Below are 20,706 nucleotides of genomic sequence, written 5' to 3' on the forward strand. Positions count from 1 at the left end.
GAGCAGGTTGGAACCAAAATGTGCAGGTTGAGATCAGATCTTTGGCTCAGTGGTGGAGAAAGTGCATAGTTTAACCCCACTAAACACAGGCCTTTCAGGACCCTAACTAAAGAGGGTTCGTTCAGTAAACAGGAAATGAAGCAGCAAGGCGTTTTCGTAGAATGAGAAGAATGCCACTGCTCTGTACCGCACCAAACAGTAATGCATCTGTGGTACAGTGCTGGTCATTCATTATCCAGAGAACGTTTCTCTCCCTCTCTCTCTCTATCTTTTTCTCTTTTTCTCTCTCTCTCTGTTTCCCTTTAGCATTGTGGACACTTGTGTTTGAAGAATTCTGGGTGCTTTTCTGAACTTCCTTATTTCTGTGCACCTCGTCTAATTTCTTGTAGATTCAAATCGTCTTTGTGCCCCCATGTACTTCCCTTAAAAACATGTGAAGGCTAGTGGTTTAAGTGAGAAATGTGAAATTAAGCATCATAATGAGCAATGATATTACGCATGCCTTAGTATAGGTTTTAGGAAATGTAACTTACACTGAGGTTGTGGTGAGCAGCACGGGGTTAGCCGCATTGTCTTGGCATAGACCTAAACGTACTGTCACATCGCTGTCAGAGGATGTAGCAGCTGTAGAAATACACCTCCCCCCTCTCCGCACACACATATTGCACATATGCACCACACACACTCCTACTCATATAGCCATTCTTTCACACACACATTTTCCACTTTCTTGCGTGAAGAGCAGAGACAGAGAGTAAGGTCTCATTAGTGTGTGGGTTCCTCTCCTCTTGCTCACACTCTGACCCCAGAATCCACAGGAGTCGGTGACCTTCCTGTAGACATGAGGCCTCCGTGGCAGCCCACAGACAGGGCAGGGCGCTGCTGTGGACCTGCAGCAGTCTGATAGAGGCACCTCGAGAGCCACACATAAATCATGTTTTGATGTACACTGTCTTGATATCACATGCTGTCACATGCTGTCAGCAAGTCTTGTTAACACCGCTATTCAGAGCTGTGATGAGGAGCAGAGAACAGCCTCTAAGAAAGTGAGCAAAAAGGGACAGCGTTGCATTTATTTGTTTAGTTTTATGATGTGATTTTCTTGAAGTAAGAATAGACACTTTATAACACCACCACACACCATCCTATGCACTTATGAGTGCTTTGCTTTTACAATAATTGCTCAATTTCACGCTCAAATAAGCATCTTTGACCACATTGATTATCCATTTTATTTTTCACATGCATTAGGTTTGATAGGATTCCACGAGTGACAGCCATACTGAATTACAGGCTGGGGCAGTCTTAAAGTGCTCGGATGTAGGATCTTCTTATGCAGGGTTTTCTTCCAGCTGGGTGGCTTATGATAACTGAAACATGATGAAAAATGCAAAGACACAGAGACACAAGAGAAGGAAGAACAGGGAGAGATAGGGAGGGGGAAGAAGGAGAGAGAGAGATAGAGGAAAAGGGGGGAGGATAATATTTTGTTTCTCTGAACACTTTTGAAGGGTGAAAGGATAATTCAGTTTACCCTTGGCGCACAGTATTGAACTACATTTTAACCTTGCATTTGTATATCAGCTGTTTATGGTTTAATGTAACACATGAAAGAAATGAAAGGGCAATGTACAGTAGATGTTTAATGTTGTACATGTTTGATATATACTTTTTCAGTAGAGATGTATATGTATATAAGGTAAGAAAAAACACTAGTATTATATTGTTTCTTGAAATTGTGCAATTTCCTTTCAGAAATTGAGAAACAAAGGCCATAATGACTGTGCTAGTCCTGATCCTGAAGACTGTTTTGGGCACAGCCCCCTCATGGACGACCATTTCGGCAAACTAAACGAAGAGAGTGATTTAATGTACAAGCGCTGTGGTGTAAGTACTTCCTTTGTCCCTTGCTGTTTTGTGTTGATTCCTGTCTTTATGTTGATGTTCACTACAGGCGCTAAACAAGAAAGAACACAGAGGTTGTGATAGCCCGGACCCCGATGCCTCATATGTCCTCACTCCTCACACAGAAGAAAAGTATAAAAAAATTAATGAGGAGTTTGATAATATGATGAGAAATCATAAAATCGTAAGTACTGTAAATGCAACGTTTTTGCTTGGCTTTGTGGCACAAAGGATTTTCACTCTTTTTTCATTTAACTTTTTCCTCTTTTTGTTACTCCCAGAACCTCTGTCAACTCCTTTCAGAACTACTCTAGCTTAATATTAATGCCCCTTCACTGGGTGTGCATTTGTTTCTTATGATGATTTGTTTTGCAACTGATATTTTGGCACACCCTGATAAGATCACATTTCATGTGAACAGGTGAAATGTTGCATGCTTCTGCTGGAAAGATTACACCCTAGTATCATAGTCATGTTATCATAAATCAAACAGCAGTTGCTATTTAGAACCATTAGGAATGTACAATAAATACTTACTCACTTGTCATGAGTATTTATCATAAGGCTATGCAGGTTCTATGATATAAGGTTTTTTCTCCAACCTAATTTATATTTTTACAAGTGACAGGCATAACCGAAAACAAGCTAGAAAAACGTTAACAGTTCCTTGATAATGTAATGTTTGAAATGTCCCCTTTATAATCCTTCTATTACCTCTCTTTAGATGCCTTATAGCATAAAATAAATCTTACTCCTGAATGGCTCCAGCATTAAAGTGTTCCCAGAGCACACTAACACTACGCTATCATTTAGCATCTTCCCTCTCCTTCATCAAATACCACACTGGCTCACACTTTAAATTACCACAAATCTTTTGTGATCTTATCATGCGGGACAATATTAGAACAGTGCAAGAAAATAGTGCTTACTTAGCAGTCGTTTTCTCTATTTTCCTGACATGAAGAGCATCACATTGCCATTAACAAACTAATGATAACACCCGACCGGCTCACTGGATAATGCTATGATGAAACGTTCTCACCGCCACCTGTCATTCTCACTTAAGCTTTGCACAGTCAGCACTTTTTAGGTAAATGCAAGTGAGTCACGATTCTTGTAGTTGTGAATCCCTGCCATCCCTCTCTGCTGTGCTGAGAAACACGTAACACAGTGGTGTTTGAAAAGGTGAAAGTACGTCTGTAGTGCTGACTGCTGCAATGCCAAAGTGATCACCTGAGCGCATGTTTTTTTGTGATTTTTGTGATTGTGTGTTGTGTTATACTGAAGACTTGTGTGTATACTTAATGTATGATGTAAATCAGAATAAACTTTTGTGATGATCTTATGGTGTTACCCAATAGCCCTCATGTTGGGTATAAAGTGTCTTAAAACATTTTGTGATGAAGAAACAGTCAAGTTTGAAATGCACAGTACGTCCTTGTTTATTAAAGCAAACTCTCAAGGGTGGCTCTCTGTTAATGATGCCATGACAATCACTGACCCATCAGACTCATCATTAGACTTGGTCTTGAGTGTGTTTATCTGTAAACCTCTGCGTGTGTTTGTCTCCCTCTTGTAGCCCACAGCATTGCCTCAGCAGAACTTCTCCATGCATGTGGCAGTGCCTGTGTCCAATCATAATGCCATGTACCAGACAGGAGGGACTCTGGGCAGCCAGGCGCTGGCGGCCGCCGCGGCCTCTCTCAGTGACAGTGGGATGCTGTCCCCTCCACAGGCCTCTATGCACAGGAATGTGGGCTCCAGTGGAGGACCCCAGAGGCCCACCAGTGCAGGTTAGTACAAAAACCCCAGTTAATTGGTCAAAGTGGTGCACAAAGGATGCAGAACACTCAGAGCAGGATTTATTTAGTTGATTAAAGCCCCTTTGTGAGTATAGTATGTGATTACAGTATATTATTGTTATAATTCTGCTGACATACATTTTTTGTTGGAACAATTTGACAGTTCTGATGAGAAACTGATGGAAGTCATTAAGATAAGATTCTATCTTATCTTATCAGCCTAGCTTAGCATAAACACTAAGGCTGCAGCCACACCAGAACGGTAACGGTCGTATCCGCTACAGTTCTCTATCATAGACGGTTCAGCCACACGAGGCCGATAGGGGAAACGCAGATAACGATAACGGTTCCCAAGGTGGGTAGATCTGGGGACGCAATGCTCTGGGGGGCCAAACGGCTCCGTGTCTACGCCATATACGATCATTTTTCTCACTCACTTCTTCCACCTCAAAAACATCGCCCGTCTACGTCCATCCCTCTCCCCCACTGCTGCAGAAACCCTCATCCAGGCCTTCATCACCTCCCGTCTGGACTATTGCAACAGCCTCCTCTATGGTTCACCTGCAATAATCCTCAACAAACTTCAATACATCCAGAACTCCGTCGCCCGTCTACTCACCCACACCCGAATCCATGAACACATTACACCCGTCCTCATCAAGCTCCACTGGCTCCCCATCCCCCAGAGAATTAAGTACAAAATCCTCCTAATGACATACAAAGCCCTCCATAACCTGGCCCCATCCTACCTGACTGACCTCCTCCACAGACACACTCCCACTCGCTCCCTCCGCTCTGCTGCTGCCAACCTCCTGTCCCCCCCTACCTGGACCAACCTCAAGTCCGTTGCTGCACCCACCCTCTGGAACTCACTACCCCAATCCATCAGAGATTCTTCCTCGCTCACCGCATTCAAAACATCACTCAAAACATCACTCAAAACCCAACACTACATTCAACCACTGACCACCCCCACCCTATTTTCTGTTTTGTTTATCTCTTTTTGTATTTTTCTTTGTTTTTTGTGTTTTTTTAAATTATTTTTTATTCTCTGTCAAAGCGTCTTTGAGTTTCTAGAAAAGCGATATACAGGTCTCATGTATTATTATTATGTTCTGATAACGATGAAGTAATAGCCCCGCCTCTCCCCACCTCTTCTGCTCAGAGATCAGCTGCTGGGCTGTCAGAAGAGGGGGAGGAAAAGAGAGGCTCCATTTATTATTCTTATATTATTATATAGAGTCGTTATCAATTTGTTTTAAAGCTCAATAAATAACAAAGAAGACCTCTGACCGGCACTTTTCTAATTGTGTCCCGAAGATTTAAACTTTAACTGACATGTTGACCGGCGAAAAAACGGAAACTCTCCCTTGGAAGAGGCGGAGATGTGGGTGTTTTTCATCTGCTGGTGGACTACCGGAGAGATTTACAGCAGGAGCACACGCTTGCCTCGGGGAGGGAGAAAAAGAGCCAGAGCGTCCACCGCGGAGAATAAACAGAAGGGCAACCATGGCCACCATGCGCGGGAAGTCTTCTTCGCTGCTTTTGGTGTATTTTGTGGCAGAAGTACAGCGCCACTTACAGGCCACCACTTACAGGCCACTTACAGCGTCCCCAGCGCTTTCGAGCGGTCTCGTGTGAACGGACCCGTGTGAACGGACCCGTTTCTGGTGCCTATTGCGTGTGGATGGAAGACTTTTTTGATATCAAATTCGGTTCGTTTGCGTTACCGTTCTCGTGTGGCTCCAGTCTCAAAGCAGGGGGAAACAGCTAGCCTGGTTGTCTCCAAACAAAAACAATGACTAACTGCTCCACATTATATCTTGTTTGTTTGAAACAAGAAATTATGAAAATGGGCTTTGATGGGATAACATGCTGTACTGTTCTTAAATATTTTTGGATGAACTACAGTTAATATGTGTATCGGGCACGTCTCTCAGAGTCTATGCTGGTCTCCTGGCAACTTCACATCAACGGTAAAACTACTGGAGATACTTTATCCAGCCAAGAAATAACTTTAGTTGGAGCCAGGCTAGTTGTTTCTCTTGCTTCTCCCTCTGGTTTTTCCTCTTTTTTTTTTTCAAGATGGATGTGGATGCAAGGGGCCTCAGATCAAGCAATAATATCACTCTGCACCATTTAGCTGCTGTTTGCGTCATGTATTTATATTTTTACACTCTCTTAATTGCTTATCATCACACCTTTTACTGTATCAGCGTTGTGGAAAAATAATGTCAGTGTACACTAGTTCTTGAATGAGAGGCTTGACAAAGTCATTCCAGATGGCTTTTGCAAGATGCAGCTACACTGATACAAGATAGAGGTGCAAGCAATAAGGTGTGAAATACCTCATTCAAAATTAACCACATACCAGAATTGGACAACACCTACTCATACACAGGGGGTTTACATATTGATTGTATTTTGAGATAACTACTCGTTCCTGATAATTCACTGCTTTATTTGCATTATTTTTGTTTGTTATGATTCATTTCGGATCAGCCTTTATAAAAAGCTAAAAAATAAAGTGCCCCGGCCCATATAAGTGGTAGCCAATGTGACATCACCCAGAAGTGGCATATTTGGATAAGATGTTGAAGCCCGGCAAATGTTGCACCTCTTTCTTTTTTAATCACAATGTAGACATCCCATAACCATACCCTGCTTAATCGTGTATTTTACTCTAAATGGGAAATGGGTTTACGAAATGAACATGTTGTTTTTAAAGAACACAGTAACTAGCTATTGAATCTAAATCTTATAAATGAGTTTACTCAGATTATAAATCAAATTACAAGTAGAGTTATTTTTCTTATGGACTACTAGTGGATTTGTCCCCAGTTGTAAATGAGAAAGAATACAGGTTTAGGGCAATCCTGCATTGGCTTCACTTTTCAGACCCTTCTTTTATAAAGTCTGTGTCCAAGGCTCACGTGGCAGACCTGCTGTTGTGTGCTAGATAATGATGGTTTCTACTTGTTAGAACTTCAATGAGAGGATCCAGTAGATTCAAAAATAGAATAATTTATCGTTGCAGCAGGTGCTTCTTCATTGTGGAATTCTGCAATCATCACTTCCAACTTTATAAACATAACAAAACACCATGCTGAATACGGCTTAATGTTGCTCTCTTTAATCATAAATTGAAAATGTCCCCACCATGAGGACACTGGCGAGAGCACACGCCTCCCTTTCGTGAGCTGTGAAGATAGATCTACATGAAATGTTCATGTCTGGTCTGGCATCTCCATCACATGCTCTGCTAGCTTGCAGAAGGATGCAGATGGTTAATCATATCACTCTGTGCATCTCATTAGGTGGTACACAGACCTTTCAGTGCCAAGTGGTGTGGGCCCCGGCCCAGCGGGTAAGTCCTCCCGGAGAGATTCATTAGCTCTCTGTAGCTCTGCCCAATTGGCCTCCTGCTTAGCACGCGAGCTGGATAGTTGCATATCCATCTGTGATTGCTTCAAGATGGTTGTCACTGTCATTGACTGATAGTGCCTTTGACCGACTATATTTTCACTGCATGCAAAGGGAATACAAGTATTGTTCCTCTCAACAGAGGAAATGTATGTTATGCTTGTTACTGTACATGCATGTGTGAGTAATGGCTCAGCAGCATTCACACAGTGTGGTGTTTGTGTGAGTACAACCAGTTGAGGCAATTAGCTGTCCGACTGACTTTGGCAGGTAAATAAACGCAGCGTTTCCTTTAAACTTGTCACCTCTATGGAGCCCTCCCTCATCCTGTTTCCTTCCCTCTATTGACAGGTGCATCTGTTTTGCCCCACTACTCAGGCAGCCCTTATAAGGCTGGAGCGGGTCTGTAAGATGCCTAGACCAGCATAACCCTTTAGGTATTCGGGCCATGACACCCCACTAAGTCCTCGGTACACAATGACCGGACAGCTTGTCATGGCTGCAATGTGCTGTGTGAGAGGCGAAAGCAGGTGGAGTTTAACTCCTTCCCTATCACTAAGCTCGCTGCACTCCATATAGTATTTCTAACAAAATGCAATATAGTGTTTCAAAATTGTACGATATTTGACGTTCATAGCAAGGGGACAACCTCTAGAATATAGGCTTGCAATGGGGTATTTGGCTAGGTATTGCTTAGAAGGTATGCATAGCACTTTGGATCAGTTTATAACATTTCAAGAGGTTGCTGGGTATAAGTTTAGGGTGTGGTACCCAGGTTGTGTAGAGTCAGGGTCCTCTGCCAGGGGGCGTCAGCGTTTGGCACAGAGTGAGCATGCTGCAGCTGTTGTTTATACCAAGAGTGTAGAACAGCAGATAGTACAGGGTGAAGAAACCTCTCCAAGCCCTGCTGTCAGATGACCATTCCTGACATAGCTCAGATTGTTCACAAGTAGCAGCTTTGACCACAGCAGTGGCCAGATGGATTAGTGTGATATCTTCTCTCTCTTCTTCTTCAGTATCACCAGAGAGAACGTTCAAGGCCAAAAACCCTGGATTTTTTTTATAAAAGGGATCTCATATTGGGATCTGGAAGAGTTATTCTTTACTTATTAGGTGAATATGAAAATAGCCTGACTTGCAAGAACACACATGTTGATAAAAGAGGTTTTCTCTAGCAAACAAAAATAATTACCAGCCATCTGTTATTGTTGTAGTCTACTCTTTGGTTAAAAAAAGTGTTCTACAGCTACTGCGCCTTCAAAAACAATCTATTTATGTCTGTAGTTCTAGACTGGTGAGCATACAAAATCAAAGTTGTTGTGATCGGAGAGAATTTAAGTCTGCAAGCTGCACAACACAGCATTACAAGCTATTGAAACACAGTGCCATTGCACATTTGTTTAATCAGCAGAAAATATTGGGTAATGGAATAAATGATATGAAGCTGCACCTAGTTTGTTCTGGTGCAAATTTCAGTTTTTGTTTTTTTATTGGCGGGTGATTAAAGGTTATACATGCATTCAAAATTGGAGAATAATGCTGTCAAAAACAAAAAAACAAGAACAATTATTAACCTGATAGCCTTGTGCCTTTAGGTTTAACTAGTCACTACTCTGCTCGTAGTTTTCTGAGACACAACAACACAACTGTATGGAATCTATTATTAGAAAAGTGTTTTTGGAGACCTTGATTCACATCTATTATTCCTTTTCATTTATCAAGACATTTTCTCTTTTCCTGAACCTCACGCACGTGGGATATTGAGCTCAAGTCTCTCTGTTTTATTTCGCTGGACTTCAAATGAAAACTGAATGTCTCAGTTGTAAACACAAGGCCTTATGTAAGTCCCCTTCTCAGACCGTGTTAATAATTCAGAACAATGAACAGAAACCAAACAGCCTTCCACATGCACAGGTTTCAGTCAGATGATTTATTGGCCGAACCAAGCCATTACAGAAGTCTGAGTATGGAGTGAGGATAGACTTTAGAAGAAAACCTGAAATGTCCCTGCTTGAAGGCTGGGTCTTAACTTGTGGCTGTTACGTTGGCTCAAAATGATCTTTGTGGTCCGAGTTGTTCAGACATGTGTTCCCTTCTTGGCATTTATTTGAAACAAGTGTGGGAATTATTAATCATCAGACATCTGAAGTCCTAATCAGAAGAAGTTACAACAAATGCAACTCAGGTTGGTTAACCCAACATTAAAAAAAGGCAGTGAACACCACACTGAGTTCTGTCTGTCTTTGCCTGATGATGCACTAGCAATGTGTCAAGTTGTTATCATCCCAGCATATGTCGGTATACAAGTGAACAAAGATATCTTGAAATGGTAACAGAAACAGTTTGAGTGAAAAAAAATGCATTCATTCATTTTATACCAATAGCCTATATGTTATAATTGTACAACAACAGCAACAGCTTTTCTTAACAAATTCATATTTTAGACATTTATTATCCTTGCCTCTATTATAGTAACATTTCTTTGGAAAAACAGTATAAAGGACAATAAACAATGCTAGTGGGAAGCTGACACAAGTGTATTTGATTGAATAAATAAATTGCCAGGAAGCAGCTACACAAAAGAGAACGGAAAAAGCCCCTTTTCAGGGTACACTCAAAGCCTGTTACTTTTCTTGGCAATAAAGTATATGTTCATTTCAGGTACAAAAATATAAAGTAATAGGGATGTGTTGTTATATCTTTGTTGTTCGATATACAATGGTGTTTTGAAGTGGAATGGGCCAATTATTAGTGACCAACTTGATGCCTTTTTCATTTTTAAGCCTTTGTTAATGCTATAAGTTTTAACTGTGTTTTTTTCTGCTATGACACTCTTTAATATTTTCCTCAGAATCTCTGTTACAAGTACACTATCACAGCTCACTGATTTTTAGGGATTCTCCAATCGATCGGACGCTGATCGATATCGGCCGATACTCACTCTCTGCCGATCGATCGGTGCGCTCTAATAATGCCGATCGCGAGAGCCGATCGCATGAGAGAGGGAGAGAGGAAAAGAGAGCGCTTCCGCTCATTTCTCCGGTGTTATTATCCAAAGTTAATGTAAACTTGAATAATGTAGGCCTACTTCATTTGAATGTAATAATTATGTTGGTTGTTGTTTGTGGAAGCGCCAGCATACTTGCCAACCTTGAGACCTCAGAAATCGGGAGCATTTCAAAATGGAAAATGGGGGGGGGGGTGCTAGTGGATCGCCGGAGCTGTTAGATTAACATTAACATGCTTATTGTAGTTCTAAGTGCAATGCCTTGCGGCCTGTAGCACCATCCTTGATGGAGCATAATGTGGGCAGGAAAGAGAGTAGAGTAGTTGTCATTCTTGTTCTGTTTTCTGTGACTATCTGCCTCACCCTCTCAGACTTTCAGTTGTGCGCGCTACTAAACCCAAAAGCGTCAAACGCGTCTCGCGTTACCATGGAAACCAAACAATGGTGTAGCTCAGTGCTTCTCAAAGTGTGGTCCGCGGATCACTGGTGGTCCGTGAGCGCCCCCTAGTGGTCCGCGAGTATATTGGTAACATTTCACATTTGAAATAAATAAATACATTTAAGTTTTCCGCATTGTCGCGGGAATATCTCCGCAATTGAGCGCGCTAAAGTTTCACTTTTGATTGCATGATATAGCCCAGCGCAACACCTTCATCCCATTTGCTGCCACTTGTTTGTACCATTTTCAGGCGATTTGTAATCTGTTCTAGAAAAACGATGCGATTTTGGATATTTGTGGAGTTAGGTGGTCCGCGAGTGTTTTTTTATTGGTTAAGTGGTCCTTGGTGTGAAAAAGTTTGAGAAACACTGGTGTAGCTGTATTAAAGTCTGAGTGGAAACAGTCCTGAGTAAATCTGATTTTGTCAGAAATCGGGAGAAATGCGGGAGAAATATGACCCCTGGAGGAAACCGGGAGAGGGCAATGAAATCGGGAGTCTCCCGCGAAAATCGAGAGGGTTGGCAAGTATGAGCGCCAGTGAATGAGCCCCATTAACTGAGTTGTAAACATCACTTTAAATGGAAGATCCCCATAGGCCCCGCCCACTCGATCGGATCGGCGATCGGTATCGGCCGATACTGATTCCGGCGATCGGCCCCAAAATTGGCGATCGGAGCATCAGTGATTTTTATCAGAACATTTTCACTTGCAAAGCTCTATTTGCGCTAATATATAATTCGCACTGAATGACATCTTCACTGCTTTTAATCAGGTTTGCTATTTTTAGGGCCTTGGACATTTACTCCGCTAATTCTGTAAACATTGTGTTCTTGCTGCAGCCAAGTGTTGTATGATCAAAGCCAGAACTGACGCTGATAGCTGCTTGTACACTGTTGATTCAGCTGTAAGATACAATTGTCGGCTTCATAACTGTTTATTTGACCCTGAATTGTTACTGTCCTTATCTGCAGTCAGAGGGGCTATTGTTCCATTATGTTCATACACAAGAGCCTACTCATTGTGCACACACTGTGTTTCACTGGGATACACTGAACACAATAGAGTCAACATGTTGAAGTGCTACTGATCTATTGATGCAGTGCTACACAACATTTATTCTTTCTTCCCCTTGTTCACAGGATTTCGACATGTATTTATAGTAAAGGTTTATGGTTGAAACTTTAACTCAGATGTGATAAATTATATAAATGTCAAGCATACATGACACATCGCTTTTGTTCACTTATTTTTTCACAACATTTCAGTGCTTTAATAAAGTTTGCAACATCTATGTTGTTCAAATGAGTGATACAGTTTGTTGCAATTTATAAAAGGGTACTGAAGGTCAGGAAAAATATATGGAAAATGTATTTTTTTATAATACAAATACTATATGAAGCTAGTTTAAAGTTTATTTTTTGCCACTGTAGATGTGTTTTTTGAATTAATTATTTTTCCTTATTATTCATTCTATTCTCAAATGTGTCAGGTTTGTCGCAAATGTACTTAGACACATACTGTAGAAGCAGATTTTCTTTGTGCTGGTATTCTGGAGATACATTTCATATAATTTAGAATAAGCCAAATGCAGAGTATTTAAAAAAAGACATCTATATTGTGTTACAAAAATATAAAACATACGGTATATGTTACAGTGTGTATAATTGTTACCCTTTAAAGGGGATGGTTGTCCAGCGAGTGTGACGCTTAAAAAAGAAAGAAGAAGGAAATGACTAATGACAATGACATGCCACCAACATTTAGGTGTGAATGTGGGAGGAAGATTGTAACACTTTGCTATTGTTTGTGTGCACCATGTACAAAAACAACATCAAGCGATCTTTTACTGTTTTTTTATTCAACTGTAATGGCTTCATCTATTTCTTTTAAGCAGTCACAGTACATTTGTCAGTGAACTGCTCCTCATCCCAAGATGAAGAAAGAATTGACTTTGATTTAATCATTCACAATAAAAATAAAAGGCTCATCAATTTTGAAATGGACATTTTATTTTTGTAAATGTGCAGGATAATTATCCAAGTCTATTAAAACTTCCCAGAGGGTTGGAAACACTTAACGCTGCGTGCTGCAGCAGGCTGCGAAACAGCGCTGTGTGAGAGCTTTCTTGATGACTGGGAGTGTTGTCAGTCACAGTCTGTGGTTTGATGATGTGTTTCTGTTGCTGTGCACCTCTGCAGGGAACGGTTTTGTGAACTCCAGGGGTTCTCCGGGCATCCACAGCTCACCCAGCGGCAATGGCCTGGGTAAAGTCATGCCCACCAAGTCTCCACCACCCCCCGGAGGGAACATGGGAATGGGAGGCCGTAAGCCAGACCTTAGGGTTGTTATCCCTCCGTCTAGCAAAGGGATGATGCCCCCACTGGTGAGTACAGCACTCCACTGCACACAAGCATCACCAGCTAAAGGGTCTTTAAGTACCTCTGCTGCAGGGCAGACCAGAGCTTTGTTCAGTGCCATCCAGACTTTCATAGAACAATCTTGCTGGGATTTTGCCACAACTATTTTTGACATTATCACATCGATATAGCATTCAAAAGACTGTGTTTATCTACCAACTGGGACTCATTGTGCAGCGTTATTATTGTGCTGCATACTCCCTCTATTAACATGTGGGCAGAGCCAAGAATCTGCAGCCCAGGTGTCATAACTCGCACTCAATTATTCACATTTAAGAGGCTTTCTCTAATTATATTAATGAAGGTGCAGAGAGCTCTGACCACAGCGAACACCTGAGGCTAAATTCTCCTGGTCATAAATCAACATGAAGCAAAAAATATTACATGGGGATTTTTTCAGCCTGTGGCCAGCAAATATTCTATTTTCAACATTGCGAGTTGCTGATGTTGTCAGCAACAGGAGCCACTCCAGGAAAATTATTGTGTTTGGTAAATAAACCAAGGGTTACTGTGGGTGCTCCTCCTTTTGCAGAACATAGCCTGGAGCAGTTTTTAAACAACTGTGTGTTACCATGTCGGCATGTGGAATCAGCGGAGCAGGACAGGAAGTGTTGTAAGAGGTCTGAAACAGGTTAGGCGGTGGTGGGAGGAAGGCTCTGTTGGAGTGGTAGAGGCTGTGGCAGGTCTCCAGACAGCCTGTCATTAGGCCATAATGGTATTAAATTAATCACATCTCAGTGTGACAGAGTGTAGATGAAGACTTAATCAGGGGCCCAGGGTGTGAGCCAGATAATATCTTGTCGCCCTTGTCGTGTCTTCCTGCCGCTATTGATTGAGTGTGGGTATTAAGACAGACCCGGCCTGGTCGCAGAATGTCCCACAGCACAAAGAAGATGGAAGATGGGCCGCTGGTTGCTCTCTCAGAAAAGAGAGGATTTGAAATACTCTGCTAAGTATCATGCAGTCATTGTTGGTACCAGTGAAGTTACTTCATGTTATTTCTGATGACTATGAGATGATTGCAGTTTCACATTCAGAGTTATGTTCGTGTCGGTCAATATATATAACAATTATTTACTCTCTGTTCTTAATTCTGTTCGGAATTTGTCTGCTTCTTCTTCTTCATTATCACAAGATCAAGACAGGTTACATTCTGGCCAATGCTTTGGAAAATATGGTTCAGTTAAGAATAAAACAACGGACATAAAATGTCGAAATTCAATATGACTGCAGAAGTCATCCACTCTTTTAAATTCCGTAATGTCCCTTTTACTGTAAAATCTAGATAGCCGTTGCTATTTTCCAGAGCGATTTACAGGTGCTTTTTTCTGTAACCTCGCCTCTCTTCTTCTCTTCTGTTGAGGGCAGTCGGAGGAGGAGGAAATGGATTTGGTGAGTTTTGACAAATGCCTGGGCAAATGGCTGATATTTGAACATACTCCAGGAAATCACACAAGCAAGACTGAATGCAGTGCTCCAAAAGGAGATTGGCTCTCTGAACTGCCAGAAATAATACGTTTACATTTTTTTTTAGTCACTGCATGTTTGGGTCGGCCTGTGAAAATTGCCTCAGCCTGTTGAATTGGCTCCCCCATTGCCAACACGTCAATGTTAGTCACCTCCAGGAGTTTGAGAGAAAAGGAAAGGGAAAGCGTAGCGCAAATAATGTTGCATTTTTTAACTATTATAGTGTAGCCACAATCTGGAGGGGTTTACAAGTTATAAGTGTTGGGTAACAAACCAAAATCATTTCATATTTGTTCTAAGGAAAGGAAGATTACATCATCTTAAATGACATCATGCTGTGAGATACTTAGGGTTTGGTGAAGTCATCTGGATGGAGAGTGTTGGAACAATGCAAGGAAGCCATCAACTCGATCCTGATGCAATGCTGCTTCAAACGTAACCGTTGGCAGCTGCACATTGTACTCTGAGGATTTGTTACAGTATTGTTCGAAGCTATGTCTGCATTTGATTAGTGGAGTTGGAGTGTCTGCATCTGTAGCTCACAGCGTAGTTTGCTGCATGACCACACAGTGCTGTGTAGGTGTGTTTGAGTGGACTGCATGTCGGTCACTGCACTTAAAAAAAACACCGAAGCTCTACTGTACGTCTCTCTGGAAGAATCCTTTCTCTGCCGCTCAGTTAAGAGATGTTTGTTTGATTGTAAAACTAATCACTTGACTCACTTACTTTGCCTCATTCTTAATGTCTTTTCACAAGGCAATAGAGATGCTGTGGAATGTTGCTCGCACTTTAACAGCATCCTTTTTCATGTCTAACAAAGTACATTTCATTAAAAAGATTGTAGGAAATGGGATTTATAATTAGTTTGGCCTGTTGCTGCATGTTGATTCTTGATGTGACACAATTCATATTTCTGATTAATGATTTTTTTAAAAGTTGTATGTATTGTAAAGCCCTTTTTTGTTGTTGACAAAATAACAAGTTTATCTGCAGTTTGTTGCAAACATATATTTAATTAACTATATCTGAATGACTATATGACAATCCCTGTTCACCACATGAAATATGTATCTTTTGCTGACATATTTGGAAAAATATGGTGAGGAGTGAATCAGAGAAGGATCAGACATCCACAAAGCTACACCACCATCTAGTGGTCACGCTTGTTATTACCCCGATAACCTTATTTACAACGATATGTATTTTTTACAAAGGATCTCAATTAAATGTCTTCAATGACAATAAAATGTGTCCAATTCTTAGTATAGATTTTGGGCTTATGCTGTTTTTTGTGTGTAGAACAACCAGAGGATAAACAGCTCCCAGCAGCTGGCAACTCCGGTGGTGTCTGTCACCACCCCCAGCTTACCCCCCCAGGGCCTGCTCTACTCGGGCATGCCCACCTCCTACAACCCTGCTGGTGAGTCCGTCCTGGCTCTCCTCTCAGACTGAAAAGAACGGGCTCAGCCGCGCTGTTTGCACAACACACTGTTGGTTCTTGCTCTTTTCACAGAGGCACATGGTGTTGTATCTGAAATGAGTTCTCACTGTGTGTGTGGTTACTTTTGTTTTCACAGAGTTCTCCCTGAGCAGTGCGGAGATCTCCTCCCTACAGGGCTTCAGCTCTCCTGGGCTCTCACTGGGCTCCATGTCGGCATGGCAACAGCATCAACTGGGCCAGGCAGCTCTTAATTCTTTGGTGTGAGTAACATAACACACGTCCAAACAAAGGCACACTCTCCAGACGCCCTCGCATAAATGCAACACCCACTGTGCTCTGTGATATCATGCTGAATCCCACATCTACATATTCCTGGCTCTCTACAGTGCTGTGCCTCACATTTGTTGTCTCATTTTTATTCTGAACACAAAATGTCATGCTTATCTTCTCTGTAGTGGTGGAGGTCACCTACCTCACGGCTCCAACCTCTCTATCAACACCAGCCAGAGCTTGAACATCAAATCCGAGCCCATTTCGCCGCCACGGGAGCGTGTCACCCCATCTGGCTTCCCCCTTCAGCAGCAGCAGCAGCAGCAGCAGCAGCAGCAAGGGTCCAGCCGACAGGAAGTCCTGGGACGTTCACCCGCCGACAGCCTCAGCTCCTCCTGTAGCTCCTACGACGGCAGCGACCGTGAGGACCACCGGCCAGACTTCCATTCCCCACTGGGGCTGGGCAGGCCCCCTGCTGGCTCCGAGGACAGGGAGGGCCCCTCGGTCAAGCGCCTGCGCATGGACACATGGGTGACATAAAGAGCCCCTATCACGCATCCAGTCACCAGCCAGTCAGAGAGCGGGAGGGGTTAGACATGGAGATAAAAGAAAGAGCAAGGGTCCTAGTGCTATTATTATGATACTATTATTCAACTCCTTTCAATTTGTAAGACTGAGTGGCAAATGTTATAAAACGTGTCAGGACATATCTAAAGTAAATTCACAAACTGATACAGTAGGATTAAAAACAATCTCAGTTAGCTGGACGGAATTACATGCACAGGCAGGTGATAACAGGTACTTGGTGCAATTCAGATGATGTTTGCAGAAGGAAGATGTTCAAAAGAAAAATTGTTAAACAATAGGCGGTAGATTATTGTAAGCACTGGTCTAGTCAGACACTTACATGTAGTTGCTGTATTGCTGTTGTGCTCGCAAGTTGCAAACAATCAGAGAAAGTTGTGTTGCTTTCAGGCTAAGGACCCGTACATATGATGTTCAATGCAAGAACTATCTTTTAAAATCATGCTGTAACCACAGAAGACCTTTTATCTCAAGTGGCCTCTTGTAATTTATTGATTCATTCGATAAGGGGTACAGAGACCACAAGTTCATTAAGACCATACAGGACTTTTCACCACACAGTTAACAACAGTTGAGACAACCTTAGTTAATAAATGAAACAATACTGTTGGAGGTAAAAACAAAGGAGCATAACAATGAATTGCAATAATGACATATTATTAATTTTTAAATTGAAAAGAGTAGGTTATATAAATGTGCAATTAAGATAATGCGAACCTGTCCAGTTGAACTGGTGCAAAAATCAACACATTTATGTAACAGTTCATCAGTAATATAAGCCAAAGCTGTTCTTTTGTGTCGTTTTGTACAGTTGCTACGGTTTCCTAACAATTCACTCAAACACACCATCTCTTTCATCATAGTTTTATTTTTTATTGTGCTGTATTGCAAACAGTGTAAAGTCGTGTAAACAAGATCTTGAATTGATATCTAAAGCCATGAACATTTGCTGTTCTGTTTGTAAAATGGATCATTTGAGCCAAACCTTTTCTTTTGTTGTGTAAATAGCGACTTTAATATATATCACCAGGGTGTGAGTACGTGCTGAATGTACTGTATGATCACCGTTTTCAAGAAAAGTATATTTTTGTGGATTACAGCCAAGTTTACAAGAGTAGACCCTTAAGAAGTAGATCATTCACTGGTCAATATTTGCTATTATGTTCCTTTTACTGTAATTTCCTCTAAATTGAATTATCCACATAACCTCCTGTGTGTTTTGGTTCCAGATGGCCAATTGTTTTTTTCTCTCTTTATTAGTGATGACTGTTTGTCCTATAGACATTGTTGTAACAATGCTGTGAGATTGAAGTTCCACTATTTTCAGATTTGTAAAGGATAATCACAAGGCTAGGGGAAATAGTTTTTTTTTCTTCCCTCCTATTGTAGTTGTATACCAGCAGCTGCTGAATACACTGCCAACATTCAAACCCAAGGTCCCTGTCCCACATTGAAGAATAATCTATTGTTATTGCATGTAGCTCAACAGTAATACATGCCATCTCCCAAGCCCTTTCCACTATCCTGTTATTGGCCCGAGCAGAAGACATAAACATGGCTGTTGAACTTCACCCAAAAGTGATAAGCTTGTGTTCATATGTGGTTGTAAATATCGCAGTCAGTCATGATTATGTACAAAAACCCTTGTGTGTTTCCCTAATTGGCTCCAGAAATTGTACCTTTTATCAATGCCCTATTACTAGTACTACTTTAGGCTTAGGAGCCAGAAGAGTGAAAATCTGAAGGCATTGAAGTCGTTTATGCGTAAGGTGTTTTGATGCTGACCGTGACAGGGGGGGGGAAGGGGCTGTGACTTGTTTTCTTCTCCATCATCACACACACAAATAATACAGCAGCTAATTCATGATAACAGGATGCCATTGACTCCAATCTCACTGCTGGATGCACACATTTGTATGAGAAGTTTGCTGTATGCGAAAGGCATCGCTCTGCATTCACCGTGACATATCTTGTGTGTTTCTGCGGTCTCTCCGCCCCATCATCAGCTCCATGGTAGTTCTCAATATAAAAAAGTACTGATCTATGCAGTTTACGCCCCAATTCACACGACATATACAGATTATGATGTCATTACAGGTGACATTTAGTCCACAAAGCATCAGGAAGAAGCACATTTATAGATTGACTGTTAGCCTCTTATCCTGAAGTGCCACAGCAGTACTACCAATAATACATTTGATTAAATGATTGATTTGGATACCCCGGGGCAATCTCTTCATGTTCATATACATTGGTAGATATACATTTCATAATGTATAGTAATTCATTATGTAATCTAGTTTAACAAAGCAGGTGAAAATAGCAATAATAAATGACCACAACAACAAAAATAGTCTGCCTCTCTCGGCAGCATCACCTCGTAGTTGAGCACATACTTTAGCACTTGATCACATATCAGGGAATTTTGTAGTTTGTCTAACTATATGCACAGTGAGGAAATGCCTTATCCCAAAGAGAATGATATATATCATTTTTATTTTATTATCTCTCTGTAAAAAAAACACACACAATGCAGATATCATTCAAACTTGACCAGACCTGCCTCTTCTTACAAAAGACCCACACAAGAAAATGCACAGTGAATGCATCGTGATATACTTTGCCATTTTGGTCCATGTCCAAATTGTGCACAAATAATGAATGTGAAAAGAAAGGGTAATCGATGATCCTTTGTAGAAGACTTTCTTCACTTTGCTGTGTAAGAGTACACTGCTTCGCTTCATGGCTTTTATAAACAGAACTACGTGTTTGGTAAGTGTTTGTAGTTGATAGTTCACTTAACAAAATAAGCTGTTTTCGGTTTGAATGCTCAGACCGTTTGGCGGCACAAGCTGGACTTTGTTGCCAATAATGAAATTATTTGTTTCAAAAATCGAAAGAGATTTTAAGTTAATCTACATTTTCTTTCCCTTGAATGTGTTATTTTATTTTCATCATACAATAAATATTCAAGTGAACTTTTTCTTAAACAATTAAGATACTATGCTAGATATTGTTGTACAACATTTGTATTCTTCACAAAAGTACAAATATTGGCTTTTAATGTGTAATTTAGGTTATCTCTCTTATTCTGTATAAAATGAAGTAAACAACTCTTACATAGAATTTGTTCTCCTGTGAAGTTCCAAACAGTACCAACTGTCAACTTTATTAAACATGTCAGTGTATGCTCAGTCTGAACTCAATGTCTATTCATCTTTGAATCTTGCCGAGATTGCATCTCATTCACTGCATGCAGTATGTTAAAACATTCTCTGACATTATCCTTATTGAAATCACCAGATTGATAATGTTTATTTAAAAATAATGCAACTGGTATTGAACTAATTTGACACATGCTGAATAAAGGGTGCATGCAGTATGGCAGCTAGTGGTGGGAGAGGTTCTCATATCTTAAAGTACTACAATGTTAAATCATTACAACTTTGAGCTACTTCTACTTTACTTGAGTATTTCAATTGTCTGCTACTTTGTACTTCTACTCCACTACAATTCAGAGGTAAATCGTGTACTTTTACTCCACTACATTTATACGTTTAATATTTTTACTTATTTTGTAGATTTGGATAGATGATATGAAATATAAAACAAAACCTAAATAAGACTTTAGTTACACCTGGAGTAAATTCACAAGCTACCCTGCAGCACACCAAGTAATTACAATTAGCTGCACCTTTACCAGCTTTGATAAAGACTTTAATTCATCATTGTAATAAAAACAAATAATTTTGGTAGTTTAAATATAATTTGATGCTAATACATTTGTACTTTTACTTGAGTTACATTTTGATTGCAGGATGTTTACTTGTAACAGAGTATTGCTACACTCTGGTACTTTACTTTTACTGGAGTACAAGCTCTACTTCTTCCACCTCTGTGTCTTCAGCTGATTTTGAAATAACTTTAACAGTGCTGAATCAGTATTTGTG

General features: G+C 40.9%; 1 protein-coding gene across 5 annotated transcripts in view; it reads left to right on the top strand.

Annotated features, from left to right (window-relative positions):
- Positions 1-19,957, top strand: part of mef2aa (myocyte enhancer factor 2aa) — a 58,539-nt gene extending 38,582 nt beyond the window's left edge. For 2 of the 5 annotated variants that reach the window (XM_034233684.1, XM_034233685.1), the window contains 7 exons: positions 1,955-2,089; positions 3,485-3,698; positions 12,775-12,959; positions 14,362-14,385; positions 15,760-15,880; positions 16,038-16,161; positions 16,357-19,957. In XM_034233684.1, coding sequence (XP_034089575.1) covers positions 1,955-2,089; positions 3,485-3,698; positions 12,775-12,959; positions 14,362-14,385; positions 15,760-15,880; positions 16,038-16,161; positions 16,357-16,711 — 1,158 coding nt within the window. In that variant the 3' untranslated portion in view covers positions 16,712-19,957. Of the gene's footprint in view, positions 1-1,755; positions 1,888-1,954; positions 2,090-3,484; positions 3,699-12,774; positions 12,960-14,361; positions 14,386-15,759; positions 15,881-16,037; positions 16,162-16,356 lie in introns of all 5 variants that reach the window. The other 3 variants (XM_034233687.1, XM_034233689.1, XM_034233688.1) reach the window with 3 other exon arrangements.
- The last annotated feature ends 749 nt before the right edge of the window (positions 19,958-20,706 follow it).

This window comes from Gymnodraco acuticeps, unplaced genomic scaffold (assembly GCF_902827175.1).
Source record: "Gymnodraco acuticeps unplaced genomic scaffold, fGymAcu1.1, whole genome shotgun sequence".
Lineage (NCBI taxonomy): Eukaryota > Metazoa > Chordata > Actinopteri > Perciformes > Bathydraconidae > Gymnodraco > Gymnodraco acuticeps.